A 13259-nucleotide genomic window follows, 5' to 3' on the forward strand; every position below is an offset into this window, starting at 1 on the left:
TGCTCTAACCGTCTGTAAAGACCACATTCTACATTCAGATGCATTGAGAGCCACTCTGTTCTCAGAACTGCGAAATCTTTCAGGCGTCTGCTAATCTGGATATTCATTTGGCCTCCCCAAAACACAGCTGCACTCCAAGGCCGCTGTGATAAAAAAAACCTCCTCAAGAAGATCAACACTTAAGCCTCGCTCCCCTGGTCATCCCCCCTCTCTGACGTTGACTGTGGACAGTGGACTGCTCAGGGCTGAGCCTCTCCCCCTCCAGGATAGTCGGACAAGGCCGTTGACGGCACCTAATAGGCTGCCTCCGGAGTGTTCTGATAAACTGGACCTTCAAATCTCCGTTGTCGTCCTGCGTCTTTGTTTGTCTGTGTGATTATTGTTTTTCTGTGTTGATGGGATTTTTTTTCCTCATTGCATGCTGCTGGGCATGTTTCTCCTACTATGGTGTTGGGCCTATATATCGCATACCAGGTATCATGGATCAGTTTGGATATGTCAAAATACTTGAAGAGGTCATGTTGCCTTATGCTGAAGAGGACATACCCTTGAAATGGGTGTTTCAACAAGACAATGACCCCAAGCACACTAGTAAACGAGCAAAATCGTGGTTCCAAACCAACAAAATTAATGTTTTGGAGTGGCCTGCCCAATCCCCGGACCTAAATCCAATTGAGAACTTGTGGGGTGACATCAAAAAAGCTGTTTCTGAAGCAAAACCAAGAAATGTGAATGAATTGTGGAATGTTGTTAAAGAATCTTGGAGTGGAATAACAGCTGAAATGTGCCACAAGTTGGTTGACTCCATGCCTCGCAGATGTGAAGAAATCATGAAAAAACTGTGGTTGTACAACTAAATACTAGTTTAGTGATTCACAGGATTGCTAAAAAAGCAGTTTGAACATAATAGTTTAGAGTTTGTAGCGTCAACAGCAGATGCTACTATTATTGTGAACACCCTCTTTTCTACTTTTTTTTTTTTACTAATAGCCCAATTTCATAGCCTTAAGAGTGTGCATATCATGAATGCTTGGTCTTGTTGGATTTGTGAGAATCTACTGAATCTACTGGTACCTTGTTTCCCATGTAACAATAAGAAATATACTCAAAACCTGGATTAATTTTTTTAGTCACATAGCACTACTATTATTCTGAACACTATACCCAATCATGACACTCACCTGCTTCCAATTAGGTGTTCTTTGAGCATTCATCAACATCCCAGTCTTTTGTTGCCCCATGCCCACTTTTTTAAATGTGTTGCAGACATCCATTTCAAAATGAGCAAATATTTGCACAAAAACAATAAAGCTTATCAGTTTGAACATTAAATATCTTGTCTTTGTGGTGTATTCAACTGAATATAGGTTGATGAGGATTTGTAAATCACTGTATTCTGTTTTTATTTACATTTTACACAACATCCCAACTTCACTGAAATTGGGGTTGTACATCTCATGGACATTAGCCTGGTGATGTCACTGGTTGGTATAGCTAGCTGTTAACTCTGCTTTGTTTTTTTTTTTTATAAATATAACCTCTTTCTCATATATTGTGTAAAAGCTAGTGACAAATACTCACTCACTCGTCCTCATCACTCATCTTCAACCGCTTTCTGGGTTCGGGTCACGGGGGCAACAGCTCCAGCAGAGGAACCCAGACTTCCCTTTCCCGTGCCACATTGACCACCTCTGATTGGGGGATCCCGAGGTGTTCCCAGACCAGTGTGGAGATATAATCTCTCCACCTAGTCCTGGGTCTTCCCCAGGTTCTCCTCCCAGATGGACGTGCCTGGAACACCTCCCTTGGGAGGCGCCCAGGAGGCATCCTTACCAGATGCCCGAACCACCTCAGCTGGCAAATAAACACTTCTAAAACTGAAAATGCTCTTTTTGTAACCTAATAACACCTATGGAGTGATATACAAGACATCATGCGGATGTCTGCATGCACACACATCACACACGGTTAAAGGTCAAAGGCCCTTTTCAAAAGCTCTTGTATGCGCACACGCACGCCCTCCTGCAGACGCCGTTAAATTGACTGAGCTTATTCTGCAACATCAATATAAACATCCATCCATCCATCCATTTTCTTCCGTTTTATCCGGAGTCGGGTCGCGGGGGCAGCAGCTCAAGCAAAGCCGCCCAGACCTCCCGATCCACACACACCTCCCCCAGCTCCTCCGGGGGAACCCCAAGGCGTTCCCAAGCCAGCCGAGAGATGTAATCCTTCCAGCGTGTCCTGGGTCTTCCTCGGGGCCTCCTCCCAATGGGACGTGCCTGGAACACCTCTCCAGCGAGGCGTCCAGGGGGCATCCGGAAAAGATGCCCGAGCCACCTCAACTGACTCCTTTCGATGTGGAGGAGCAGCGGCTCGACTTCGAGCTCCTCCCGAGTGACCAAGCTCCTCACCCTATCTCTAAGGGAGCGCCCAGCCACCCTGCGGAGGAAACCCATCTCGGCTGCTTGTACCCGCAATCTCGTTCTTTCGGTCATGAGCCAAATCTCATGACCATAGGTGAGGATCGGAACGTAGATCAATCGGTAAATCGAGAGCTTTGCCCCCCTACTCAGCTCTCTCTTCACCACGACGGTCCAATACAGCGACCGCATCACTGCAGACACTGCACCGATCCGTCTATCGATCTCACACTCCATCCATCCCTCACTTGTGAACTAGACCCTGAGATACTTAAACTCCTCCACTTGAGGCAAGGACACTCCACCGACCTGAAGAGGGCAAAGCACCTTTTTCCGGTTGAGAACCATGGCCTCGGATTTGGAGGTGCTGATTTTCATCCCGGACACCTCACACTCGGCTACAAACCGCCCCAGTGCACGCTGAAGGTCCTGATTTGACGAAGCCAACAGAACCACATCGTCCGCAAACAGCAGAGACGAGATTCTGTGGTTCCCAAACCAGACCCCCTCTACACCCTAGCTGCACCTAGAAATTCTGTCCATAAAAATAATGAACAGAACCGGTGACAAAGGGCAGCCCTGGCGGAGGCCAACGTGCACTGGAAACAGGTTTGACTTACTACCGGCAATGCGAACCAAGCTCCTGATGCGGTCGTACAGGAACCGGATAGCCCTTAGCAAAGGACCCCGGACCCCGTACTCCCGGAGCACTCCCCACAGGGTGCCCCGAGGGACACGGTCGAACGCCTTCTCCAGATCCACAAAACACATGTGGACTGGTTGGGCGAACTCCCATGAACCCTCGAGCACCTGATGGAGCATGTAGAGCTGGTCCAGTGTGCTGCGACCAGGACGAAAACCACACTGCTCCTCCTGAATCCGAGGTTCAACCATCGGTCGAATTCTCCTCTCCAGTACTCTGGAATAGACCTTACCGGGGAGGCTGAGGAGTGTGATCCCCTATAGTTGGAACACACCCTCCGGTCCCCCTTCTTAAACAGAGGGACCACCAACCCAGTCTGCCAATCCAGAGGCACTGTCCCCGATCGCCACGCGATGTTGCAGAGGCGTGTCAGCCAAGTCAGTCCCACAACATCCAGAGACTTAAGGTACTCAGGACTGATTTCATCCACCCCAGGAGCCTTGCCACCGAGGAGCTTTCTAACCACCTCGGTGACTTCTGCCTGGGTAATGGATAAGTCCGCTTCTGGGTTCCCAGTCTCTGCTTCCTCTTCGGAAGACGTGACGATGGGATTGAGGAGATCCTCGAAGTACTCCTTCCACCGCCCAACAACATCCCCAGTCAGGGTCAACAGCTCCCCACCCGCACCGTAAACAGTGCCGGTGGAGAGCTGCTTCCACCTCCTGAGGCGTCGGACGGTTTGCCAGAATCTCTTCGAGGCTGACCGATAGTCCTCCTCCATAGCCTCCTGTCAGGAAAGATAACTTTAAGCTTGCTTTCAGCTTGTTTTCATCTTGGAATATAATACGTGCCATGGAATTAATATACATGCTGTTGGATTAAACTGCACAGTGTTTGGTACCTTCCAGGAGTAAGTGAGGTCATACCGGACTTTTCCATTGTAAATGGGGAGGCCCACGGAATGAACGTGGTGGTGAAGACGAGGGAATATGTCTAAGAATGATTCTAACATGACAAGTATGGTCAAATGAAGTATTAATGTGTTAAAATTAAGAGTTGATTAGAAAAAGTATTTTACAAATAAGTGAAATGAATTGAGTTGAGTTGTTTTTTATAAAGAGTGCAGAGTCAGAGAAAAAGAGGAAGTGAAGAAGATGTTGCAAGTGGGCAAGAAAAGCTGATGTTAAACAACTGATCAAATGATTAAAATGTTGGTAAAAATGAATTGAATAATAAGGAATGAGAATGTTTGTATATGATCATATGAATTGGTTTTTATGTGAAAAAGAGTTGTAATGAAATGATTGAATATGATTGATGTGATTTTGAAGAAATGATTTAAAAGAATTAATTCTCGGAAAAGCTGAAGTGTTAACAGAAAAGAGGAACTTGAGAAATAAGTTACTGGTAGGGGCTGCGGGGATTTCCAGTAAAGTAGAAGGAGAAGGGAGGAGGTTTTGAGTCAACAGCGTCCCCATGGTAACCAAGATCATCTGAGGACGACAAGAGTCAAGCACATATATAAACTATGAAACACCAGAAAACGGGGTTATTCTTCCAGGGAGAGGTGCTGTTGCCATTGTGTGAGTGGACATGGAGTCTGAGTGGACCATGTTCTCCACCTCCATTGTTCATGCGGCCGCTCGTAGCTGTGGTCGCAAGGTCTCTGGTGCCTGTCGCGGCGGCAATCCCCGAATGCCGATGCCGTCAAGCTGAAGAAGGAGTTCTACTTATCTTTGTTGGTAGGTGAGACCCCAGAGGCAGCTGACAGGTACCGTCAGGCCAAGCGTGCCGCAGCTCGTGCGGTCGCAGAGGCAAAAACCCGGGTCTGGGAGGAGTTCGGGGAGTGTCAGATCCCGCTTTTTAGATACACGACACACGCTCACCCTCCGATGAGTGTGTTTATGTAAAAAAACAGCTCTCCGTCTCTGGGGTCTGACCTTCGTGTCTCCACGGGTATTACCCGGCAGGGCTGCACAAAGGCTGTTCAAGCTGGTGGCGAGGAGATTCGTCTAGCTGCTCATTGCCTCCATCCGGACGTCCACCCCGCTGAAGCTGATCTCGCACCCTGGTCGAATAGCCTTCTCAGGAACCAGGATACGAACCGGCCACGCCCGTTAACGGCAGCTCTCCTCTTATGGATCAGGGCTCTTGGAATGTTGCTAGATTTTGAATTTAGTGACTCGTACAGCGAGTCCCCAGGATGTTATTTTCATTAAAAAACCAGACTAACCCTTTAGAGCCTTTTTGATGTTGTACACCCAATAAACTTTAACTTTTACACCTTAAGAAGCATCAATAATCCAATGTCCGAGCCTTAACACTTTAACTGCATACTTGGAAATTTATTGCAGGTTTTGCAAGTGCCAATAACATAATCAACATATATAGATTATATGGTGATAATTTCACAACAGTAATTCAAGTATAATTAGAATAATGATTGGCAGAGATTTTTGTTTTTAATTCAATAATTCTGACTGATCTTACTTTGACTGGGACTGGATTGACTTTTTAACAATTTTTTCTAGGAGTGAGGGAAGGAGGTTTTTGAGGTTAGGGTCCCCAGCTCGATGAATTTGATTTCCTCTTCATCAGCTATTAATCGTTTGCTGACCATGATCCTTGTGTGATGTTGTAATCCTTCAGGAAGTTAATCCACATAAGAATTTATTCTGTCTTCAATCAACCAGAAGTTGATCTAATCCATTCTGGTATGCGGTGATGTTCCTTGAGAGAGAAATCGTTGAACATTCCCCACTCAGACTTAAGGCCAGTGGTTACTCTCCGTTGTTCTGCTACTCCATGACTGGACGGCCTGAGTGGGAGTTGAAATCTCTCTCAAATGATCTTTTATGGCTCCAGTCCTCTCACTCCATGATTCCAATTGCTGCTCACAAGATGGTCAAGTCTTGTGATCTCCTCGTAGCAGGGGAGAAGTAGCATAATCACTTATTTCCATTGTGGTCCTTGTGAAATTATCACGTGACAAAATAGAGCGGCTTGATTGAACATAAATAACAATAAAAGCATAACTGATTTTCTATCTATCTATCTATCTATCTATCTATCTATCTATCTATCTATCTATCTATCTATCTATCTATCTATCTATCTATCTATCTATCTAGGATATAGGATGTCTCAAAAAATGTACCCAAGAGTACTCTGAAATATGAATACCAGGAAATGGTTTTACTGGGAAATATATATATATATATATATATATATATATATATATATATATATATATATATATATATATATATATATATATATATATATATACACATATATATATACATGAGGTCTGTGAGAAAAGAATCCGACCTTTTTATTTTATGCAAAAAAATATATGGATTTGATTCATATGTTTTTACGTCAGCCAAGCTTGAACCTTCGTGCGCATGCGTGGGTTTTTCCACGCCTGTCGGTTGCATGATTAGCCTGTGGGCAGGCTTTGAGTGAGCACTGGTCCACCCCTCTCGTCGTCGTTTAATTGCGAGGAAATGGCGGAATGATATGGGGTTTTTTTCCATCAGAATTTTTTTCAGAAACTGTTAGAGACAGGCAGCTGGAAACCATTTGAAAAATTTATCTGGCTTTCGGTAAAAATTTTACAGGCTTCACAGAGAATAAGGAGTGCTACTACAGCTTTAAGGACTGCCCACAATGGCGCATGGCGCGCCGCGCTCCGAGCCGCCATCGATAGGCAGAAACCACCACATCATTTCTAAATGGATCGCTGTGTGGAGCCGGGACTGTCGTGTGCAATTTCTCTGGTTATCACAAGAGCTGGACATCAGCCATTTTCCGGCAGATTTTACTTTTAACAAGAGATTTTGTCATGGAAAGCCGCGCAGAGGCTTCGCGCGTCACGACGGAGCCACTGATGGAGCGAGACAAAGGAACACCTCCGTTTCGGAGTGTTAGAGGACAATTTCTCTTATACTCACTCGACTGGTAAGCACTGAAAGCCGAGACAGCTTCATCACGGTGTTGCTTTGCGCCATGCAGACCAACACGGAGGTGGTTTTGTGCCGCGCCATGAGCAGCACGGAGGCGCATTCCTCCGCTCCTCTTTCCATGACAAAAACTCTTGTAACAGTGGAATGTGCCGTTCATTTCCAAACTGGACGCTCTGTTGATCCGGGACGTCATTTGACTAGCACAGGAATTGCGGAAGACGTGGACATCAGCACTTTTTCGGCACATTGACACAGATGTGCGGAGGAATTCAGCGCATCGCGGTGGAGCCGCATGGCGCAAAGCAATGCTGTGATGAAGCCTCACAGGACATGTTCTGGCATGTCCAGCTCATGCACAATTTCTCGGATAGTCACACGACTGAAAAGCCACCGAAAGCTGTCTTTAAGCCATCTGAAAGCCGTCCTGTGAGACCAACACGGAGGTGGTTTTGTGCCGCTCCATGAGCGGCACGGTGGTACATCCCTCCGCTCCCCTTTCCATGAAAAAAACTCCTGTAACAGTGGAATGTGCTGAAAAAGTACTGATGTCCACGTCTTCTGCCATTGTTGTGCGCTCCATGAGCGGCACGGTGGTACATCCCTCCGCTCCCCTTTCCATGAAAAAAACTCCTGTAACAGTGGAATGTGCTGAAAAAGTACTGATGTCCACGTCTTCTGCCATTGTTGTATAAGTCAGACGACGTCCCGGTTCAACAAAGCCTTCACGTTGGAAATGATCTGGTTGTTTCAGCCTGTCGATCGGCGCTCGGAGTGTGCCGCGCTCTCAGATGCTGTGGGCGGTCTTTAAACCGGCTGGAGCACTCCTTAATCTGTGTAATCCCCATAAAATCATCCCTGAAAGCCATCTGAATTTTCTGAATGGTGTCCACCTGGAGGTCTCTCATAGTTTCTGGAAAAATTTGATGCAGTAAAGCTCCAAATCATTCAGACATTTTATTCGCAATAAAAATCCGATGAGAGGGGTGGACCACCGCTCACACAAAGCCTCACACAAAGGCGAATGACTCAACCGACAGGCGTGAAAAAACTCACGCATGCGCACGAAGGTTCAAGCTTTGCTGATGCAATCACACCTGATTCAAATCCATATGGTTTTTGAAAAAAATAAAAAGGTCAGTGTATATATATATATATATACATATATATATATATATATACACACACACATCTATACCACATATATTTTTAGCATTTTTAAAATCCACATAGATGCTGAGAATGACAGCCTCAACACTGCATTTAATCTATTATTAGATTCAGTTGGCTTCGCTCAAAATGTAAATGAGCCCACCCACCATTTTAACCGCACTTTAGATCTTGTTCTGACATATGGCATAGAAATTGAAGACTTAACAGTATTCCCTGAAAACCCCCTGTTGTCTGATCATTTGTTAATAACATTTACATTTACTTTAATGGACTACCCAGCAGTGGGGAATAAGTTTCATTACAGTAGAAGTCTTTCTGAAAGCGCTGTAACTAGGTTTAAGGATATAATTCCTTCTTTGTTATGTTCTTCAATGCCATATACCAACACAGTGCAGAGTAGCTACCTATGCTCTGTGAGTGAGACAGATTATCTCGTCAATAGCTTTACATCCTCATTGAGCACAACTTTGGATGCTGTAGCTCCTCTGAAAAAGAGAGCCTTAAATCAGAAATGATTGACTCTTCATTTAGCCTGGAAAAAAGTCTGTTGCTCTATAAAAAAGCCCTCCGTAAAGCTAGGACATCTTACTATTCATCACTAATTGAAGAAAATAAGAACAATCCCTGGTTTCTTTTCAGCACTGTAGCCAGGCTGACAAAGAGTCAGAGCTCTATTGAGTATTCCTTTAACTTTAGCTAGTAATGACTTCATGACTTTCTTTGCAAATAAAATTTTAACTATTAGAGAAAAAATTATTCATAACCATTCCAAAGACATATCTTTATGTTCGGCTGCCTTCAGTAATGCTGGTATTTGGCTAGACTCTTTCTCTCTGATTGTTCTGTCTGAGTTATTTTCATTAGTTACTTTCTCCAAACCATCAACATGTCTATTAGACCCCATTCCTACCAGGCTGCTCAAGGAAGCCCTATCATTAGTTAATGCTTCGATCTTAAATATGATCAATCTATCTTTATTAGTTGGCTATGTACCACAGGCTTTTAAGGTGGCAGTAATTAAACCATTACTTAAAAAGCCATTACTTGACCCAGCTATCTTAGCTAATTATAGGCCAATCTCCAACCTTCCTTTTCTCTCAAAAATTCTTGAAAGGGTAGTTGTAAAACAGCTAACTGATCATCTGCAGAGGAATGGTCTATTTGAAGAGTTTCAGTCAGGTTTCAGAATTCATCATAGTACAGAAACAGCATTAGTGAAGGTTACAAATTATCTTCTTTTGGCCTCAGACAGTGGACTCATCTCTGTGCTTGTTCTGTTAGACCTCAGTGCAGCTTTTGATACTGTTGACCATAAAATTTTATTACAGAGATTAGAGCATGCCATAGGTATTAAAGGCACTGCGCTGCGGTGGTTTGAATCATATTTATCTAATAGATTACAATTTGTTCATGTAAATGGGGAGTGTTCTTCACAGACTAAGGTTAATTATGGAGTTCCACAAGGTTCTGTGCTAGGACTGATTTTATTCACTTTATACATGCTTCCCTTAGGCAGTGTTATTAGAAAGCATTGCTTAAATTTTCATTGTTACGCAGATGATACCCAGCTTTATCTATCCATGAAGCCAGAGGACACACACCAATTAGGAATGTCTTTCAGACATAAAGACATGGATGACCTCTAATTTCCTGCTTTTAAATTCAGATAAAACTGAAGTTATTGTACTTGGCCCCACAAATCTTAGAAACATGGTGTCTAACCAGATCCTTACTCTGGATGGCATTACCCTGACCTCTAGTAATACTGTGAGAAATCTTGGAGTCATTTTTGATCAGGATATGTCATTCAATGCGCATATTAAACAAATATGTAGGAGTGCTTTTTTGCATTTGCGCAATATCTCTAAAATTAGAAAGGTCTTGTCTCAGAGTGATGCTGAAAAGCTAATTCATGCATTTATTTCTTCTAGGCTGGACTATTGTAATTCATTATTATCAGGTTGTCCTAAAAGTTCCCTGAAAAGGCTTCAGTTAATTCAAAATGCTGCAGCTAGAGTACTGACGGGGACTAGAAGGAGAGAGCATATTTCTTCTTCTTACTTATAAGGTTTTGAATAATCAGGTCCCATCTTATCTTAGGGACCTCATAGTACCATATCACCCCAATAGAGCGCTTCGCTCTCAGACTGCAGGCTTACTTGTAGTTCCTAGGGTTTGTAAGAGTAGAATGGGAGGCAGAGCCTTCAGCTTTCAGGCTCCTCTCCTGTGGAACCAGCTCCCAATTCAGATCAGGGAGACAGACACCCTCTCTACTTTTAAGATTAGGCTTAAAACTTTCCTTTTTGCTAAAGCTTATAGTTAGGGCTGGATCAGGTGACCCTGAACCATCCCTTAGTTATGCTGCTATAGACTTAGACTGCTGTTCCCATGATGCACCCAGTGTTTCTTTTTATTCACCTCTTTTTGCTCTGTATGCACCACTCTGCTTTTAATCACTGGTGATTGATCTCTGCTCTCTTCCACAGCATGTATTTTTCCTGGTTCTCTCCCTCACCCCCAACCAGTCCCAGCAGAAGACTGCCCCTCCCTGAGCCTGGTTCTGCTGGAGGTTTCTTCCTGTTAAAAGGGAGTTTTTCCTTCCCACTGTCGCCAAGTGCTTGCTCACAGGGGGTTTTTCAGTAATTATTGTATGGCTTTTGCCTTACAATATAAAGCGCCTTGGGGCAACTGTTTGTTGTGATTTGGCGCTATATAAATAAAATTGATTTGATTTGATTGTGCGCGCCAACTGTAATTTGTGGATTTACATCAGTTTGCATCTCTTACAAAAGCACCTTTTTATTGTCTTATAGAGGGTTTTCATGTGACGTATTGGTCACGTCATTTTGTGTCCCGTGGCCATTCTGGTTTAATTGGTGTCTCAGGGCAAACTATATATATATATATATATATATATATATATATATAGTTTGCCCTGAGACACCAATTAAACCAATTAAACAATTGCAAATTATAAAGATCAGAATCAGAATCAGAATCGCCTTTATTGGCATTGTAATTTCATTTCAACGAGATTTGAGTGCAACTCCAAAAAGGTGCTTTTCCGTGGTGCGAGTAATTTTCAGCCAAATAAAAGATTGTGAAATTTGACAGTAAATTGTTCAGAGTATATGTACAACTAATATAAACATAAGGTAAAATAAAATAAGATAAAATGTGGACCAAGTAAAATGAGAATTATATACAACTGTGGAAGACAACAGACCTAAAGAAGACAATGCTCCTACAGCTGAGGGTATTTTAGCATTGTGTTGTATTTGTAAATCCCAGGACAGTTGCCTTATTAACTCAGATGGATTTCTCAAGCAATTTTAGAAAAAAGTAATTCTTGCAAACAAACCCCTCATCAAAGGTAAGTGCAGCTCTCACAGGCGTGACTGCTAACAAAGTTTTAAAATGTTTAGGGTGGTAAAAAAAAAAAAGGAACTTCTTTTAGTCTCTTTTGCAAAAGTCCATAACATGTAACTGCAACACTGAGGAACATTAATGAGTGATAAACAAAAATCCCTTCTTTCACAGATGAAAGTGTTCAAGGAAGTATAAAAGTTAATTGCCATTTCCAAATAATGTGTATGTATGTTTTTACTTGTGTGTTACACAGACATGAGGTGTTGAGGGAGAGTCAGAAGAGGAGGAGGAGGTGACAGTGCCCTTTACCTGGAGGGCACCCATAAAACGAGGGAGAGACAGGGAGAGAGAGAGAGAGAGAGAGAGAGAGTGCATCATTCCTCGCAGGTGACTGCACCATGTGACTTCACCAGCTTTAAAAAGCACACCAACCTGTCCTGGGAAAGTACAAGAAATCAGGACAGGAGTTAGATGAGGATCTACCCGGGGTGCCGGCGCAGCAGGACACACCAACGATCTGTGGGCAGAAAACACAAAAAAACCCCTCTTTGCTCCAACTTCAAAACACGTCTGCGGTACAGGGTCATCTCGTACCTACATGATGAGCTGCAGCAGTGTTACAGGATCGGAGTTCTCTGAAGAAGAGCTGGATCTTAACACGCTGGGCCGAGGTGAAGATGGGAGAAGTCCCAAGGTGTGTTTCCGCCACAGTGAGAGCTCAACAAGCATCACGAGTGAACCAGAGGAAGGCCAGAACAAGAAGCGCAACCAACCTGTGCGCTCAAAGGCTCGGCGGATGGCTGCCAATGTCCGCGAGCGAAAGCGCATCATGGACTACAACCAGGCTTTCAACACCCTGCGTGTTGCTCTCAACCATGACCTCAGTGGCAAACGGCTGTCAAAGATCGCCACGCTGCAGAGGGCCATCAACCACATCTCTGCTCTGTCTGTATTCTTAAACTCAAACCTGCCGGACAAGTCCTGCACCCACCGAGAGTGCAACAAGTCTTCTGTGGGACAAGAAGCAGCTCGACTCGACCAGAACTGGGGGATGACTCCTCGTCTTGACCATCCGAGCTACGCCTCCTGGCATTCATCCATGACTCACCAGACGCAGCCACAGCAAGGGCCTCGGGTGCCCAGACTGCCCGCTGAGCCAAGAGTCTCATCATTGTGCCCGCTGTCGTCACACTACCCCTGTCATCCCACTGAGGCTCAGGTTTACTCCTCACACGGACACAACAGCAGCCCCCATGAGCCTCCATTAAGCCCTCTGAGATACCATCAGACGGTGGAGGCGTTTGGCTTCCAGCCAACAGCGTGGGGGTCATGTGCTCAGGGATTCATGGACACTTTCTTGGAGCCGTCTCCAGCTCTGGGATTTCCTTGGCAGGTGAGCTACCTGCAGGAGCCGGAGCTCAGCCTCTGTTCATCTCCAGACTTCCTATAACATCCATGCTGATGAGAATTTATCACCAGAGATCTGATCAGTGATGTTAAGAAGAAAAAACTGATCTGGCTGTTTAATTAATTCAGTATTACAGATTATACTCTGTGATTGTAACAAAAAACAACAACAAAACCTGGCAACAAGATTAAAATGCAAAAGAAATGTAGACTGCAGAATGTTGTATATATTATCTATATTTAGATTTTGCATTTAAAACTGTTGGAAAGAATGTTTAA

General features: G+C 44.1%; 1 protein-coding gene across 1 annotated transcript; it reads left to right on the forward strand.

Moving 5' to 3' along the window:
* Positions 1-12149: 12149 nt before the first annotated feature.
* Positions 12150-13040, forward strand: bhlha9 (basic helix-loop-helix family, member a9). The gene has a single exon (XM_034177469.1). The coding sequence runs from the start codon at positions 12172-12174 to the stop codon at positions 13021-13023; it is 852 nt and encodes a 283-aa protein (XP_034033360.1). The 5' UTR covers positions 12150-12171; the 3' UTR covers positions 13024-13040.
* Positions 13041-13259: the final 219 nt, after the last annotated feature.

Source organism: Thalassophryne amazonica, chromosome 9 (assembly GCF_902500255.1).
Source record: "Thalassophryne amazonica chromosome 9, fThaAma1.1, whole genome shotgun sequence".
Taxonomy (NCBI): domain Eukaryota; kingdom Metazoa; phylum Chordata; class Actinopteri; order Batrachoidiformes; family Batrachoididae; genus Thalassophryne; species Thalassophryne amazonica.

What these genes read in the sequence shown, in the direction of transcription:
- bhlha9 (XM_034177469.1), top strand. Translation starts at nt 12,172, where the DNA reads ATGATGAGCTGCAGCAGTGTTACAGGATCGGAGTTCTCTGAAGAAGAG.